Here is a 19,259-nt window from a genome sequence, read left to right on the forward strand (position 1 = left end):
TGTTCTGCTTCAATAGTTTGGCTTATCTTTTGAAAACTTTCTCCCATTCAAACTTTCCTGAGGACTTCTGTCACAACTCACCATCACAAGGAGCATTAATAATAGTCCAAAGTATTATACTGACAGAAAAGCTGCATCATCTGAATGCATTTGTTGCAACTGTTGGCATAGGGCTAAAAGCCTATTGCATGGACTGGTGGGGGAGGTGGGGATAAAAAAACCTACATGCATACTTGTTCACGTACATAATATAAATCTGCTTTTGTGTGAACAGAACCTTGCCAGGGCCCCACATGTGTCCTGTTTGTTCTATGAACTATCTCCACTGTCAGTTATCAGACACATACAGTCAGTATCAATGCTTTCCAGTAAGGATTAACCAGCTACTTGTGGCTGGGATTAAAATAACATGGGTCATTAACCCAATTTTGATGGTGCTTTCAATACTTGTGTTATGGCTAATTGAGGAGATGAGACAAACTAAATGTGACCAAGAAGCTAAACACTGTTTTAAGAACAAAAATAAGGAAGGTGTTGAGAAAAGCATCCATTTCAGAAGCAAGATATCCAGGATAATTTAAATGGTATCAGTCTAGAATTATAAATCAGTAATTACTTTTTGAAAAAATAACTTTTCTATATTTAAAGTTTCATTTATAACCATTTAAGGTCTCTTATATCCCATTAATCTTTCTAAAGTGGTAACATTATGTCAAGAAAGAACAATGAGAGCCAGTGTGGGACAGTGGTTAGAGTGTTTTACAGAAACTCAAGAGATCCAGGTTACAGTCCCCTCTTGGCCATGGAGCTATCTGGATGATTTTGGGCCAATCAATGACTCCCAGCCTAACCCACCTCTTAGGGTCATTGTTAGCATAAAAATGGAGAGCATCAGGAGGATATTGTAAACTGCTTTGGGTTCCTTGCAGGAAAAAAGCAGGATATAAATACAAAATTATTATTAAATCAATAAAACAGTAAGTTTATTTATTGCACATCAGACTGTTGGCTTTTCCTAGTGATCATCTATTCAATTGATACAGTATATGTAGATAGGTTACCACATCTCCTACAAGGAATATCAAACCTAAATTCTGCATATGGCAATGCCCCACTGGTATTTCCTTTTCCCTCAAGAGCCAATCATTTGGTGGCTTCCTCTTTTCTGAAACTTTTTCTCCATTATAAAAGGCTGAATTGCCTCTTCTTAGTTACTGGCAGCAAGAACTTTCAGCTACAATACACTGCATTTGTTGCCCTTCCATTTTGTCTTCTGTTCTACTCACCATTGCAATGTGACCTCCAAGAGCTTCTCTAAAATTTAGTTTGGTCCTCAGACTAAGAGGCCCCGCCAAGGTCATTTACCCACCCTGCCTCAGAGCTTTTGGACTCGTTCGGAGAAAATTATCTCCGAACAAGTCTGAAAGTTCTGAGCTGGCAAAGGCATTATCTGAAACTCTTTCAGTTTTGGAGACTAGCAGAGAGTCAGCACACAAGCCAAATTCTAACAGCTCCCTTCAACAGCATGTGCACTGGCTCTCTCTGATAGCTTCTGCTGCTGCGCTGGTCTTGCCAACGTGAATTGCGCATGCACCGGCTCTTATTGCGCATGCGTTGGATCTGAATACTGAGTGGGAATATGAAGCGGGAATACAGAAGAGAGGAGGGCAGTGGAAAGAGAGAGAGACAAAGACACTAAAAAGAGATAGAAGGTAAGAAAAATATAATCAAATTTCCCCATAACATTCAATGTAATAAGTTTACTTTGGGGGGAGGTAACCACAAAAATATGAGCCACATCCCCAGGCTGCAGACCAAGCCCTGGCCGCCAGACCAAGCCAGGGGGCAGATGGGCCAAGGGGGAGTGGGAGCAGGGCCACGGCTCCCACACCTCCACCATGGCCTTCTCAGAGCAAGCCACCGCCACCGTCGAGTGGCCACCATGCTCCCCCCCCCCGTGGCAGGGAGAGGCGGAAGGTGTCCTGGTTGGCCTGCCGCAGCCCCGTCCCTCACCTCCCCTTGCCTCAGCCAGTGGAAAGCAGCCATTACCTCCCTCCTCGTGGCCCTGTCCCAGCCAGGGGAGCCGCCTTGCGCTCGCCTCTCCAGCCTCCAGCTCCTGCTCCCCCTCCCAGAGGTGAATGCACCCTCATGGTTCCCCTTCATGTTGTGCTTTCCCTTTCGGCGGGTGCCACAGTGTCATCTTGGGCTTCTGCTGCAGCCCAAGCAAGCAGAGCAAACATTTTTTCATTAAAAAAAAAAAAAAAAACACAGGTTTTAAAAAAAGAAACTCACTGAATATTCACTAGGTCCTGCAACCTGAGTCTATCTTTACAAACTATATGAAGGGACATAATTTGTAGAGATGGACTTGGGTTGCAGGACCTAGTGGATATTCAGTGAGTTTCTCCTTTTTTAAAGCTGTTATAAAAGGTAAAGGTAAAGGTTTCCCCTTGACATTAAGTCCAGTCATGCCTGACTCTAGGGGGCGGTGCTCATCTCCGTTTCCTAGCCGAGGGAGCCAGCGTTTGTCCACAGTCAGTCTCTGTGGTCATGTGGCCGGCATGACTAAACACCAAAGTGCACGGAACGCTGTTACCTGCCCACCGGAGTGGCACCTTTTTATCTACTTGCATTTGCATGCTTTCGAACTGCAAGGTTGGCAGGAGCTGGGACAGAGCAACAGGAACTCACCCCATTGTGCAGATTTGAACCAGCGACCTTTCGATCAACCAGCCCAGCAGCACAGCAGTTTAAGCCACTGCACCACCTGCATCCCTAAAGCTGTTATATATTTTTTTAAATAAAAAATCATAATTTTTAGCAGATTCAGAAGTTGCTCCCCTCCATCTCTCCTCTCATTTTTGCTCATGCAAAATAAATTGTAATGCAAATTTTGATGTAGGATGCCACACGTCATGTATTTCTATGGGTGCGCTCTGATGTGAGTGCAGATTTATTAGTGTCATTTGGTTGCTATTGGAGATGGTGGTTAAAACAGGTGGTGTGCAGGCAACAGATCGCTTCATCACAGCCTGTCCATTGCTTTCCAAAAAGCAATCCCCTGTGGATCACACTACCACATATGCAAATGAGCTCTGTGCTCATGATGAGCTTATGATCTCTGCAGAAATGGTCCTAATCATATTGGTTTTATACTCATTATGATGCTGTGGACATGTTTCTAGGGTGTCACCATCTCATTAGCCATTAGCCATTCCCAATGAAATACTAATAAGTTTATGTTGATTAAAATTGTTCTTCATTTTAAATATTGTATTTTTTTCCTGTTTTTTTGCACTACAAGTAAGATATGCGCAGTGTGCATATGAATTCATTCAATTTTTTTTCAAACTATAGTCCAGCACCCCAACAGTCTGAGGAACAGTGAACTGTCCCCCGTTTAAAAAGTCTGAGGACCCCTGATGTAATACATCTACCAACAAGTATCTGAATTCTGTGATCTGCTGCAGGCATAGTATTCTGAAAACACACAGAATGTAACCTGGGAATGTTCAAAGTAACCTTCTCACTTCACTGGAAGAGAATCTTTGCACTTTCATATGATGAAACTCCAGTTAATGACATTTGCAAATAGGAAATGGCCCACATCCAGCAATAATTAAGGAATAGAGAAATGGCAAATCATAAACAAACAACATATTCATCACCTTCAGTATTTTTAGAAAACAAATTAAAGCAATTCATATTCTCCTATTCATAAATTATCTTTTCCTAGGCAGCTATCAGCTAATTAAAAATAAAACAGAAATCATAAATAAAAAGCCTACACCTAATTTAGCAATTTGACCTTCAAAAAGAATGATTATTCTTAAGCATCAATAGTGCAGACTTGCATTTGAACTTGCTTACAAGGTTAGCAGAGATTAGTATTTCCAACAAATTTCCTGTGATATCTAAGTCACCATTGCCATATGAAAGGTACAATTGTCATGTATGATTTACTGTAATATCCTTTTTTCCTCCATGGAGTTAGAAGGAGGCATATATAATTCCCTCCGCCCCATTTTATTCTAAGAAGAACCCTAAGACAGAGAGATGGCAATGATCTAGTAAGCTTCAAGGTAATGTACAGATTTGAACCTAAAGCTCACTAATGACTTATTTTCATTCAGGACCTATATGTTAGAAATATCCCATAACATTGAACTATGACTGATTTTTACAAATATAATCACTGAGCATATGGGCACAACCTGTTTTGGTGTGTGTGTGTGTGTGTGTGTGTGTTCCTCCCCCAAAGATAGTCAGCTGCCTCTTCTAGTCTATTGGAAGCCCTCCAAAAATCCCACCAACTATTAAGGGATAAATAGAAATATAAAACTAAGTAAGAATTATAAATTTCATCCCTTAATATTTTTAAATTTATATATCTTAATTATAATTAAGAAAGGTTGTATAAAACTCATGTTGCAGAGAGATTCCAAGAATTCAACAAATTACAAAATCAACCATATGTTGGGAATTATAAATATAATTACAGGCACCAGGTACAGGAAAAAAAACTATAATTAGTATTCAAAGAGTACAAATATTTAGAGTAAATGATAATTACATACCTCAAGTGGAGAGTCACAGAGAAACCGTGTGAACTGTGTTTGGATTAAAAAAAAAAAAATCAGATGTCCAGGTCACCAAGGATACATATTCAACATGAAATAAAATACACACAATAGAAATATGTTAAAATATTATATCCTAAGAATATTATGCAATGTTCAAGTTATAACTAATGTTTCACTATTAACCATAGTTTCAATTCATGAATTAAACTCATAAATCTTTTGAAGGTGGCTTCTTTTATCAACCAGAATAATCCTTGTGGTAATTAATTGCTACAGAAAATTACATCATTATATGAATAGAGTAAGTAGCCTTCTTAAAATTAGCTCTTGGAATTTTATTTTTGATACTCTATGAAAATTGATGCACAACTGACTGTTCTATGATGAACTAAAACCACTGCTGCTGATCCTAATCAACAAATTCATCAGGAAACACTAGGGCTATAATTTAGGGTGTGAATTGGAAGATTTTAATTATTAGTGACTGAACATTGTAGCATAGCCTAATGAAACATTTGTGGCAACAGAGAACCTGAACATGGTCACAGCAGAGTAAAGTGATCTAAACTTGGCCTACTAAAGCTGAAAATCTCATTATTCCTCAGTTTCCTCTTGTGTGGGGGTTTTTCTTCAAAATCAAGACTATCAAAAGCTACTCCAAAAATACAGGATGGGAATCGGATAAACCAAAAATGTTTTGCTTGAAAAACTCAGTACCAGCTTTGTCGGTCAGCTTTTGTGAGTCAGGCTCTTCACGCTTGGATGAATTATTCAGTTCAAATAAGAAAGAAGGAGAAAATCATACTAATGTGTCTTCACATGAGTGGGCAACTGTTTTTACCACCTTTTACACAGACATCATGGAGGATGGGGATGCAGTACTCCACCACCAAACAAATGTTGACCATTTGATTCATGTAGACCCTGCCTACATTACAACCCAATTGGGCTTTTTCAGATTTGATTGTCATACTACTAGAATCCCTGAGTAAATTATGGAAACAAGTTATATCACATGGCTTTTCAGTTTTTCTCGGTGTGCAGATCAAGAACTGGAAAAAGGAAGCAAGAGAAAACCTGCAGTCACAAAAGCCCTGCTCAGAATTTCTCCAGTGCATCTATTAAATGCACCGAGAAGGGACTGCATGTCCACTCAAATGGGACACTCCCAATCTGCCTACTCTGTTGCCCTTGATCTTCAAACTAGGGCTGACTGAAAGAGGGAGCATGCAGTTCTACAAGGGAAGTTTGGAGGAGGGAAGCCAGCAGGCCATCCAACACTGGCCATGGCTTGGTCCCTTACTCCCTTGTATTCAGCATACCTATGGAGAATAAATAACAGGACAAAATTAATAACAGGGCAAATATGACTATAGAAGGATCTAAGATGGATTAACTTCAGCACCCCAGTTAGCGACACTGTACAAACAGCATGTATATAACTAAGTAAATAAATGCTCCTTGACATATGTGCATATGTCATATTAAATACATAGTAAAGAAAGAATATTGAAGATGACAGGCATGTATTTGCTGGTAAACAATAGTGTGTAAAAAATAAAAGCAAGCAAGGGCTTGCTTAACATTATTTCCATATGCCAGCTTCTTCTCTACAACTCTACACAGAAGATAATATGCCTCTCTCAGCTTGGACTAGGGTAGAGGAATATTAAGTACTCCATTCCTATCTTTCAATTCTCTTCTACTAACAGAGGAGACTTTATGACCCATGTATTTTATAATAGCTAGTACCATTCTCTAATTGTGGGCCAGTCAATATTCAGGAACTGTTCAGAAAATGAAAACTTCTAACAGGTTGACTGCTTGCACAGAACAGTTCATAAGACCAGGACATCCCATGATAACCAAATGAATGCCTGCTTCTGTTTTTTAATCACCCTTTCCCTATGACTGCACAACTGGTTGAGCCATAATTATGCTTTAGTGAACTTTCTGATCAAAAACAACATTTTAAAAGGTTGAGGAATTTTTTCATTTGTTGCACAGTTTCAGTTGCTATGGGCATTTTTTCCCCTTAAAACCATAAAGTAATGCAGACACTAAGAACAAAGTATCCACCAATTGCACAAATATTCCTAAAGCTTAGGAAACATATGCCTCAGGGCCACCAAAAAAACAAACAAAAATCTTTCTATAGCCATTTTCCTCCGATAGACTCCGACCCATGAAAGCTTATGCAGCACAATGTTTAGGTACCACTAGATGCTTTATTTTAACTTTTTATGGCGCTTGTTATGTTAGAATAATAAATTGTGCTTCAGGGGTCTTCTATCAAAAACAAAGTAATGGGAGAAAGGAAAGGGGAGGGATTTCAAAGTATCATGAAATTCAAAAAACTGTAACATAGTTTCTGTTCCAATGCCATGTAATTTTGTGTTTGGTTTTGTTCCTGCTCCTGTAGCTGAAAGCAAGATCTAATTAACCTACAAATGGATGGTAAATATTTAGACAAGTCCTTTGACAATTAAAAAGGAGACTTCTATAAGCTTAAAGCAATGCCGAGGACAAGAGAACAGTGTGTCGTCTATAGTTAGTCCTTTTGGAGTCATTCACAACTAAGGTGTTCAAAAGCCAGCATAATCTGGTGCTTTACAACAAGGGCATGAGAAAATTGTTGGTTTCATTATTCTAATTATACCTCTGAATCCAAGAGCAGAAATGTAATTTCCAAACAGGCATTCACATTTGAGAAATAGGCCAATTTTTAAGCATCTGCACTCCTTTGCTTTCATGCAGACCTTGGTAATACCCTAATTATAGTTAAAAAAAACTGGCACCAAAGGAAAAGTACTGTACTTTTGACATTGGAAAGCCTTTCATAAATTCTAATTCTAGCTCTTCATTGGTCAGCAAACATCAAAACACTTCCTAAACATTTGCTTACTTTAAAGACATTGTTGTGCACCATTTTACTTTGAGCTATTTTCAAATATTTAAATTTAACAAACATATATCAAAGTTATGGGTTATGAGGTATAGCTGCTGCTGTGTGGTCCCTTAGAAAATTGAGAAATACCTAACACCTTTAACTGAGCAGACTTTGATTGATTTGCCGCTTAAAACAATGCACCTTCAAACAATCAGTCGAAAATGAACCAACAAAGCTTGAAGACAGACCATGGGGGCACATAGACACATAGAGGCACTTAGGCAGATGCATGGGAGCACTTCCCCACATCTCCGATGCTTCACAATTGTACATCTCTGATGCTTCACAATTGTACATCTCCCACTGCCCAGCGGCAAGGCATCTGGAGTTGTGCAACTGTGACGGAGAGGATAGTATTTTGGAGTGGCTTTCCTCATCCACTCTTCTTTCCATTTAAATCATAATCCCTCACACTGTCAAACTGCTGTATGATGGCCTGGAGGAGCATAACTGTGATGGTGAGACACACAGAGAAAATTATCCCTATGCACAGTCCTCCCCATTGGAAATGGCACACCTTTCCTCCCACATGCAGTAAGGCGTACAAGACTGTGTGTGAAGGACACATGCAGAAAACCATCTTCTGTTAAAAAGCTGAGTGTCAGGCATGCAGGTGGAATCTAGACATAAACACTTACAGTGTGTCATAACCAAGGTCTCCACAGCAGTTCTAGAACAGAGACATCAACATCATGCCACCACTTTGAACAGTAGGCAATTATGAAGGAAGCCCGACTCTCTGGGAGTCCAGCCAACATTTTAGCCAGATTTCGATTTCAAGTAAAAGAAAACTTGTTGACAAGGTTGCAAAATTGGGGAGACAGGAGGAAGACCACCTCAGCTACACCGTAGTTCTCTCATATATGGTTTTAAGGGAAAAAATATTGGGCATACTGGCTTGTAGAAAATGGACAAAAGAGTAAGTTCAAATTTGAAGTAAAGTTGGAGGCATATTTCCTAGTTCAATACTTTACACATACTTTGATAAACATAGTATCCTTACATGAAGACCCTTCCTTATTTATTTCATTGAGGAAATGAACTGCCCATTTAAGAGCTAAGTTAATACTTCAGAGCTCCAACCTTTATAATTCTTAGACTATATTAATTATGTGCAAAAATCTGAGTAAAACATTTGAAATGGAGGTTTCAGGACACTAATATCTCAAACCTGGAAGGGGCTTATGAATAGGAGAGGCAATATATATGTTCCTACATAGATCAGTACATTGTTGATATAGATTATTTACTTTTCCTTTATCTTCCATTTGCTTCAGTTTTGATCTTTAAACATTTAGGTATTATTTTGTACAGTTAATAAGAAACGAAAGACTACTTGCAACCAGTTCAGTCACATTACTGCAGCCTTTCAGACAGTGAATATTTTGTAGGTCTTTAAATAAAATGTCTTCCAAAACAAATATTTGACTAAGCCTAAGGTAAGAGCAGGTCCAGTTTCACAGTGGAAAGTGAGCAATGCACTATTTTTTCCTATAAGCTTGTCATTATAAAATATGCCAAAAGTAGAGGGGTAGAATACTTGTTTCAGTAAAGCTAAATAGCAATGCAACGGTTAACTGCAGAAGAAAATTACTGTAAGACTTATGATCATGCATGGGAAATATTTCTAACCAGTATAATTGTCACTCGGTTTGTTTTGGTTACCTAGCAAATGTAAACTATTTCTTCAGAAGACACAGAATACCATAAAGGGGCTTAATAACCAAAAGCTAACTTTAACAAATGAGCATTATGGAAGCTGTATATGGCAGCCCAGAATAGTAGCACTGATATCAGAGGCAGTAACTGAGAGCAGAAAGGCATTTTAAAGTTTAGACTTCATAATCCAGTATAAACATGCAATAAACCTAAATGGAACAAGTACGGACATGACTTTAGTTTAGAGTACTCAAATAATAAAGAGTTAAGGAAGACAGTATTACAATACAGTAGTAACAGTGGTAAAGTATATTCCATATGTACACACTTAGTACGTTTGACCTTGTGTTTGTGTCAAAGAAGGGGAGATAAGAACATAAGAAAAGCCATGCTGGATCAGACCATCTAGTCCAGTGCTTCGTACACATGTTGGCAAACCAGCTGCCCTCAGGATCCCTCAATCAGGATGGGTGCTAGACCTCCTCCTGCCCAGCTGGTGTATGCAGGCATACAACTCAGTAACTGGTGTACGCAGGCATCCCACCTCTGGTAAAGCAGGTAGCACATAGAGCGCAAGGCTAATAGCCAGTGCTAGCCGCCTCCCACATGAATGTGCTCCACTTCTTTTTTAAAGCCATCCAGATTACCATTTTGTGTGACAGGACATTCCACAGTTCAATTACATGCTGTGTGAAGAAGTACTTCCTTTTATCTGTCCTAAACCAATCAGCTTCATGAGATGACCCCGTGAAGTATATAAACATGCGTAAGCAGTTTTTAAGAGATTACTGTTGGTAGTGGAACCATACAAGTTTTCAGAATTACAGAGTATTCCTCATGAGGCAAAAAGGAAATGCTTACTCAGACCAAAAGTGCTTACTGAGGTCAGTCACTTAAAATACTTCACAGAATAAAGCAAGCAGCATTTGAGATGCAATCTGCTGCAGATGCACATTAATTAAAGCTTAAAATAGAATGTAACTTATTTAGCCCTTTGAATAATAGTGCCAAGGCACATGCTATAGCAAGTTTCCACTGGAAGTGGTAAAGGCAGGAGTAGAGCTTGTGTAGTGCTTCTAACAGAAAAATGCAGGAAAATGTTGAGCAGAATTTTATTGTGTTGCACATTTACTTTTAGAAGTTTTTAAATATAATGATAGCTTCCTGAGAAAGTCACATTATACATAATGCAACCTTAGGATTTATAAAGCTTGCTTTATGTTCCTAAAACAACTGGTGTCCTCCAGATGTTTTCAACTCCATTGCCCAGCTTTCCTGACCATTGGCCATGCTACCTGAGGCTTATGAGAGCTCAGTCCAAGATATCTGGACAGCACAAATTGAGGAGAGCTATCCAAAAGCAACAAAGTGACATACAAAGGTATTTTTCAATTTCTCAAATATTCTATTGTTTCCATATACTGCCCAAAAAAGAAGAAGAAAACATGTCTTTCAAGGTTTAATTATCTCTGGAAATCTTATATCTCTAGCAAACATGGCCTAGATATAGAAAGTGTTTGCTATTATGATTTACATTATATTTTTTATTCTGAGCTAGTGATGTGAACTTAGTTGCCTATGGAATCAAGGTGATGCTGTTTACATAGACAAAGGATGAATATGAGCCAGAGATATGGAGATTCTCTAGAGTGTAACATGTCCCTCCAACTGCACACCCACATTCAACGAAACACATTTGTGAGGAGCAGCATCCCTTCATTACACTGACTATAGAAAGCCTCATTCAGACCCGTACAGGAAACTTGAACTGCAAAAGCATTGAACACCATGTACTTACATTGATGGGCCTGCATATAGTGGGTAGTAATCCATCAGAGGAAATTCCATTCTATTAAGGTACTACAGAAAGGACTAACAGCCTATTTAACTGTCAGGCGCTCAGTATCACTGTCAGAATACTTTCTCTTAGGGAACTGGGTAATAAAAAATTGCATGCTCATAACCACTTGGCTTTTAAACCCTAGTTCCAAGATCAATGAAGCAAAAGCCTGAAAAGATCAAAATCTGATAAATAGAAGGACTTAAGCTACACATACTTTGTTCTGGAACATCAGATATAAATGTAAAACAACATTTATATTTGGAAACAGTGACGGATATATAAAAAAACTGACCTGTTCTAAGAATATTGTACAATCTTGATCCCCAAATTTCACTGTGCATCCCCTGCTCCTCCCTCCTAGGGCTGCTTTTACAGGTAAGGCTGTAATTTACAGAATTGCAGGTAATTCTTGATGCAGAATTAAGGCTGCAATCTATGCATGGCCTCCTGAAAGTCATACTGAACATGGGAGCATTGAGAATGTACGCTTGGGATTGTGCTGGAGGAGTCAAGATCCTCTTTGGAAAATAAGTACCAATGCACTAAACATGAACATTAGCATAAATATGGATGAATCTAGCCAGAATTATTTAATAAAAATAATTATTCATGACTTATATTTTCAACACTGGTGCTTGTTATTAACAACTATGTCAGATGAATATGCATGAATTGAATAACAACAAAGCCATGTATACACTTATTTAATGGAAATGCCGCACTTCTATCACCATCATTATTTTCAAAGAAATCAGGCTTCTAAAAATCCCAAGGAAAAGGAACCCAAAAACAAACAAGTCAGGTTTTGGTATGGGATAACCATCTTATAAAATACAATAAATATTGCTCATTAAGCCTTTGGTAATTATTACCAAATATTATTTCTTTAATGTTCTTGTCAGCCCCAATGCTTCAGATGCCAAATCTTCCTAATTGCCTTACAGAAAAATGTTAAATCACAATTTCCATCAAAAATATGAGACAATAACCAGACAAGCAGATAATACTTCCAGCTTAAAATAAATGTAAAAATTCCTGGACAAATAATACTGACTTGTGTATCCACCAGACACTATCTAAGATGAACTAATTCAGTGAGCCTCAAAGCATGTCTCTGTTTCATATACTGCTTCATTACTATAAAATGAGGCAATATATGGAAACAAAGGAGTGGTCAAAGCTAAAGTCAGCTCAGATAAACCAGGGATAAAGGACTGTGATAAATATATATGAGCTGAAACCATAACTAACTGTATGCTTTAAACAAGGTTATACACAAGTTATGGCATCTGGCCGTAGGCTAAAGACATGATGCCGTTTCTGTGAAACTTTAACACAATGCCTTCTGTGGCTTACTTTTCAAGATCTCAGCAGCTTGCAAAGTGCAATAAGTGATTGGTAGCACCTGAGTTGTTTAGGAATGTCCAAAGACCATAATACTGCTAATTCCACATGCTGTAAATCCTAAATCAATCATGAAATTGGTTTTAAATGTTTTGAAAACATCATAAATTCAAAGCTTAACGCTGAACATACTTTTCTAAATCAATCCAAATCTAATTCTAAGGTCTGGCACTGACATAGTATTGCCTGATTTCTAGACCATGGCTAAAAGATTAGGGATACAATCCTATGCAAGTTTAGATAGAAAAATGCCTGTAGGAGTTGTATTTTTTCTATATAAACTTGTGTAGCATTGCATCTTAAAAGTTACCTTAGTCTCCCATGCTCAGTTCCACAGTTTCTTCCATGTTTCCCACTTGAATCCCTCCCCACATTTTCTTCATTGTCCATGGTCAGAATTACATCTGAATGGTTAGCTTTAAACAAATTTTAAATTCTCTTCAAACTGATGTAAAGTTAGCTATAGCTCATGTGTTGACCACTGACTATGGTTAGGATTGAAAAGCATAAGGAAAAGGGCAATGCAAACAGAGAAGAAAAATGAACACATAGGCCAAGAAATAAGAACAAGACACATGTAAGAATGGAAGCTACTCTCAATCCTAAAATGGTTAAGAGATCTGGAAATGTTACACCAGCACCAGTTCTGGGTCTACTGTATGTATTTCAGGGTATCAGCCATTGGCAACAAAGAAATTTAATTCCAAATAAGTGGTTTAGCTGAGCAAATGTAAGAGTATTCTGACTAAGCTGACAGGTCAAATATAGTAAGAATACTACTATCCAACATAAAGCATATCTTAAACCTAAAGTGCACACACGTGCAGACACGTCTGTCTTCTTTCTCTCTCTCCTGGTCAGTTTTGGCATTATATATCCTTCTGCCTGATTTCCTTCCCAAGAATATATATTTTAGATCTCTGAGCAAAATCAACAAGATGTTTATGCTCCCACAGGTTCTGTGGCACATGTGGGGATCCTGCTGATTACACTGAGCAAGTGGGATGTATCACTTGCACAAGTAAGATTTAGCACTTGAAGATGACCCCAAATGAGTAGAAGTGTTCATTTCTTGATTAGGACAGGTTGCTGGAGCTCCCTTATGCAAGCTCCACTGACCTCACTGATTCCAGCAACTGGTGCTTTTGCTTATTTCCCTTCGTTCTACAAGAGATGGGTACCAGTTATGGAAAAGAATCTGGCACTTACCATTCTGACCCCTTACTTTTGGAGTGGAAACAGGTTCATTAGTTATTCAGTAAAGCACTGTTTTCTTAAAGGTTGCAGTAGTAAGATCTGATCTGCTGTGATTATTGAGACCTAAGGCATTCTACTCTTTATTCATAATCACCACTAATAATATGGACAAAAAGGGCATGCAGTGAACTGTACCTGGTCCTCGTTACATTCAAAAGGAGAGTCCTTATGTATGGCCATCTGATACTTGGCAAATAAAGAGGCAGACTGGGTGAAAGATGATTTAAACTGTGGATCCTCAAAAGACACTGGCACTAACCTCACCTTCACAGCAAAGGAAAACAAAGGAATTTTATTTGAATTTGTCCAAATGCTCCTGAAGGTAAGGCCAGAGTACTATCTCCTCAAATCCATTTCAAAGCCTCTGCCAAGGAGACACACAAGGAAGCCCAACAACCGCAGAAATATATCAATCTTTGAACCAACGGTGACAATCCAAGTGTTAGGATGGTTCTGTTCAACAGTTTTGTATACTAATTGAAACGATAATGCTCAGTGCCACATATCAGTTTAGTGACTCGATAATCAATGCCAATTACCTTTTCATGTAAAATATGTAAAGGATTTCCAGGTAAGGCAAGAAGGATTTGACCATCTCATGTTCTACAAGAATATGCTTAAGATTTTCAATGTGTGCTTTTAAGGATCCCCGAGGGTTTCTCAATGAGATCAATATTAGAAGACCAGCTTCCCTGAAAGACATCCTGCCCTCTGCTGACAATGTTCTGCTGCAATGTCCAGCTAGATGACAGTGTTAGATATATTCTCAGGTGCTGTCTCAGTTCATGCAAGGAAACAATGTCAATCATTGCCCTGTATTAAATGATCTACCGTCAAAGTCTACCCATAACTAGCCAGGTGGGAAGAGATCTAAATTACCAGACGTTCTCAGGTAGAATTGCTAAGCTTGCTTAACTCTCTTCCAGAGATTTTTTTTCTGGTTCAGAATTATCTATAGCAAATGACATGATATCCCTTAAAATATCGCTATATGATACAAACACACTTTAAGTTGAGATATGGCTTTCACTGGAGAAGTTTTTTGGGAAGGCTAGGGTACGAACCAGAAACATGCTTCCTGACCTGTGCAGTTATCACAACCAAGTTTTTAAGCTTTTAACAGTTGCTGGGCATTTAGTTGTGTTTGTCAGAGAGTTGAATTGGTTTAAGGCTGTTAACTTCAGACTGGTGCCTTCCAGCTGTTTGGGCCTGCAACTCTCAAAAGCCTGTCAGTACACCAATGGCCAAGAATAATGGGAACTGTAATCCAAAACACCTGGATTTGGTAAAGTATGGTTTAATGAAGACCATTTCAGACAAATATTCTTCCTGTATTGTATTTATCTTTGCTTTTTCTCCCTATTTCTAACCAGTGTGCAACATACTCTGTAGATAGGTCTTCCAGCACAAACTCAACACAAGGTTATTGCTTCCACTGTAAGAATTACTTATTGGTATTAATATTTATGAACCAAACAAATCCCATTAGAGTTTCCCATAGTATAAAGATGTACATAGATTCCTGAAGCTAGATGCCTTGTCTAGCTTCCTGTACAGGAACTGAACAGTGTCCTTCATTCGCTTTCCTATTCCACTTTCTGCAATTTCACTAATGTATAAGCCAAACCCATTCTTTTTTTCCTTATCTGCTTACATATTTGTGGCACCCATGAGATCTGCAAAACCTGCTTGTATTTCCAGGATGTCCATACCTTTTTTCAAGTATCTATCATAATTAAGTATTTTGAACCAGTTTTTGATTGTTTCAGAACAGACTAAAGCAACATGCTCTCTGACCTGACCGGCGGTTGGTTTATCAGGTGGGTCCTTGTGAACAACCATCTGGTAACGTTTATACACCTGGTAAGACTCCTGAAAAGTGGCTTTGAACTGGCAACTTGGTGGAGATGATCGCACCAGCCTCACCTTCCAAAGAATTAAAGATATTAATTACTGAAATAATAGTCATTAGATGACCAGAGCTGCAAGGATAAAAACTAGTTTTGTAGTAATATAGATCAATATTGAAACAATAATCCTCTCTTTCATGTTCTGTAGCTTAAAATTATGCAGATAATATAGCCTTCTAATCCAGTACTCTGATTTTTCAGAAATAGAATGCTTATTCCCAGTGTAATTATTCTGATTTGTAAATATTTCAATCCTTTGAAAAACTCTGTAATACTAAATTTGTAGTAATGAGGTTCATCACTGTGAATTCATGTATGATTGTGCATATATATACAAAAGAGACAGACAGATTGTAACACAAATAAAAACGTCAACAAAAAGTTCCAACCCAGGGAAATTTGGATTGTGTGGTAAAACAATCCGTCCTCAAAAAAATGTTGTTACTTCCTATGATACATGAATCTTTGTTCTTGGTAGTTTTTCAACATCTATGCACTATTTTGAGATGACAGAATAAAAATAATGCTGCAGATTCTTAAAATCCAATTGAATAGGTCAGAGTTCTGTCCAGTTCTACTGGCAAACTAATTTCATATTTGAATGTATTAAAACCAGAGAGGGCAATTCTAAGTATATTTAACTCTAGAGTCTCACCAGGCTCAGTGGGACCTGCTCCATGGTAAGTATGCTTAGGAAGTTTGCCCCAGCTATAACATGCCATAATACCCTATATAGGCTATCAACTGGAAAGCAAACTGCATAAGCGAAGGTGCAGCTCATGGTTTTGAGGACATGCTGCTAATGATTTCACCAAATTTTAATAAGTTGACTGTTTATGGATGGATGCTTCAATTTCATTACTGATTGCCTATGCTAAGACTAAGGTAACAGGAAAAAAGAACTATTTATTTTGAGCCAGGCTTTGGCTATAGATCACCTTCCAAGAGACAAGCAAATTGCTTTGGGGACACTCATGGAGCTTATTCCTGATTGTATCCCTGAGCTCCTGCTGTTCTTTCCTGGAACTTGGCACATGACGCATTCTTCTCTGAAACTGTGTTAGGTGCTGCCTTCTCTACTTCACCTACCCTTGCTCCTGTTTTAGTGTGTCTTTGACCCAGGGGAACATTTGACTTAAAGTCCTTCCTCGCTGCCTAGTATTAACATGACTTGTGACTCCCTTGCTGTATTGATTCCAATTGCCATGCCATTCTAATTCTAGCACTTGGCCAGAATAACATATTTGCTTGTTAGAGAGTAGCAAATCTAGGAGAAGACTCTTTCAAACTTTCTCTCTTCTCAACAAATACTGAAGGAGACTGGGGCAGGGGCAGGCAAGGAGCAGGCAGACCAATTCACAGCAGCAATGTCTTTTTCCTACTGGCCAAAGCCTGCTCTCTAGAAAGCTGCTCAAATAAGGAACTGATAATAAGGATGAGTAACTGTTAGTGAATTGCCTTGTAAATAAGTCTTGGCACAATATCCAAGATCAATTAAATGTATAAAAGTTTAAGAAACTTTAGATGCGATAGGCATCTTCCAGATGCACTTTCTTTCTTACTTTTTATAAGTAAGAAAAATATCCTAGAATATTTAGGATCATCTGAAGGAATGCATATGATTAAAAAATGAAGTCTTGTACAGGACTTCACCAAACTGTTAATAGTAATTTGTAGAAAACAGCTAAAATTCTCAACTTACCTAACATTAAGTGCTCAGTTCTATGCACTTTTAGACAGAAAGGGGGCCTACAGCTCCCACTCTACCAAGCTAGTGTTTGCTGGGAGTTGAAGGTCCCCTTTCCCCCAGTCTAAGAATGCACTGTGCCCTAAATTGCTCATTAACATTTTATCATCATCATTTTAGTTCTATAAACATAGAAGCCTATTCATTCAAATGGAACCACAGCACCCCCTTGTGTTTCTGCAAAGAACACCTTCACTTAAGCGTTTTGCTTTGCTTTGCTTTGCTTTTTGCTTTTTTAAACACACATGTGGGCCAGAGTTCTCTAAGGACAAACTGAAGGTACAACAAACGCCAATAATGGATATCATACTATTTTTATCACTACCAATGTCTACCATTTTCCCTGTTTTTATTCTTAAAGTACAACAATTTCCACAGGTAAACAACCTATTGCCCGGAAGGTTAATGGCAATGCAAGAACAGCATGAAGAGAGATAAACAACATAACTCAGTACCTCTAATCTGTGCAGAGCTTCTGGAAGTAAGGTGACAAAAATGAAGTCTTCAATCGATTTGGGTTGATTTGTTTTAGCATTCTGAGTGAGTAAAGTCTGAGCTGCTGCTTGAAGTGCAGGGTTCTGCGTCTGGTTCTTAAGACACCTCTGCAATTTGTGTTCCTTTCGTATTTCCTTGGCTTTACGGCAAGGTGGTTTACTCAGGTCTGCTCCTTTGCCTATAATGGCAATGGACACACACTTAATATGAGAAGCATTTATTGGACAAATAGTCACACTCATGCAGCTTTCTACTTTTAAGAAAGCTGACTAAAAGGAAAGGAAAAAAGCAAAACTAAAATGTTTTTGGATATTCTTCTGAATATATATGAATACGGGGCTTGCATTTACTGCTTAAAATGTTACACAGCATAAATATATTATTTGTGTTTAACAATACAGTATTGTACCTGTAAGTCATTCTGACCAAGTTTGTTGGAAAGGAGAGACGGGCTATAGCACTGTTACATCTTGGATCATAAGATAAATTAGCTTAAATAAGTTATCAGAAGGCAAGTTTCCTCCTCCTTCCCCCTCCAAGTGATCTGTAACCTGCCCATAAGTCTCTTAGGGAGCACTCCTGAACAATGTGGGTTATGGCAGGAAATAATCTTTCTGCAAACCTCCTCAAGCTAACTTGGCTTAGAAGTCAACCCTCTCACTCTCTTAAAAAAATGGGGTACAGGATCTCTGTTAGCTGGAAAATAATTAATGTGCCACAAGACTCTGTTTTTGCTGCATCCAGCTAATATGGCTACCACTGAAAAAGCTAAGAAATGTATTTCTTAACAAGAAATGGTTCTTCCTGTACATTAGTTTTTCCAACCTCTGTAGCCAAAAGCACTCCATCCATCATCCATGGAAGGCTTTGATTTAGTAGAACCACCTGCTGGCAAAAAAGGAAGCAACTTTTGTTTATTCCATCAGCTGCAAGCAGGTCTCTCCTCTCCCCATTTCCTTCTTCAGGGAAATTACATGAAACTTTAGAAGCACAGTTCTTTATTTGCACTCTACAAGTTACAAATTGTACAAATCAAAACAATGCTTTCTTTGAGATGTGAGAGTAGTGTCTGCTCCACATGAAGAGTTGAATCCAAACTGAAACATCCCCTTCTTCCCCCCATTTCAGAAAGATCCTTTCTGGGTGGCTCCTACTGTTGTGAGCTAGATGACAGAAACATCAGACAGTTCTTAACTAGTCTGATTGCTTTACATGCCATCTCTTTTCAAGCAAGGTACTCCCTCCTCAACTCCACTCTATCCTGCTTCTGAAAAGTCTTACTCCACTTCAAGGAATGGCTGGTTCACACACTATCTCTGGGTATCTTCACTGTGTAACCCTGAAACTGAAAGGCATCTGCCCAACTGTTCCCCATCTCCTCCACTGAATCTGAAGTATCCACTGGGGGAAA

The 19,259-nt window shown here is 38.5% G+C and overlaps 1 protein-coding gene across 9 annotated transcripts in view; it reads right to left on the bottom strand.

The window, feature by feature from the left end:
- The window catches only part of ATE1 (arginyltransferase 1), a 78,489-nt gene that overhangs the window by 49,495 nt on the left and 9,735 nt on the right, over window positions 1-19,259 (bottom strand). For 3 of the 9 annotated variants that reach the window (XM_044440196.1, XM_044440242.1, XM_044440259.1), the window contains exons 6-8: window positions 17,809-18,026; window positions 13,832-13,960; window positions 4,578-4,610 (exon numbers count right to left, since the gene is read on the bottom strand). In XM_044440196.1, the coding sequence (XP_044296131.1) occupies window positions 4,578-4,610; window positions 13,832-13,960; window positions 17,809-18,026 (380 nt within the window). Of the gene's footprint in view, window positions 1-4,577; window positions 4,611-13,831; window positions 13,961-15,493; window positions 15,623-17,808; window positions 18,027-19,259 lie in introns of all 9 variants that reach the window. The other 6 variants (XM_044440207.1, XM_044440231.1, XM_044440216.1 and 3 more) reach the window with 3 other exon arrangements.

The sequence above is a fragment of the Varanus komodoensis genome, unplaced genomic scaffold (genome assembly GCF_004798865.1).
Source record: "Varanus komodoensis strain SLA01 unplaced genomic scaffold, ASM479886v1 scaffold1, whole genome shotgun sequence".
NCBI lineage: Eukaryota > Metazoa > Chordata > Lepidosauria > Squamata > Varanidae > Varanus > Varanus komodoensis.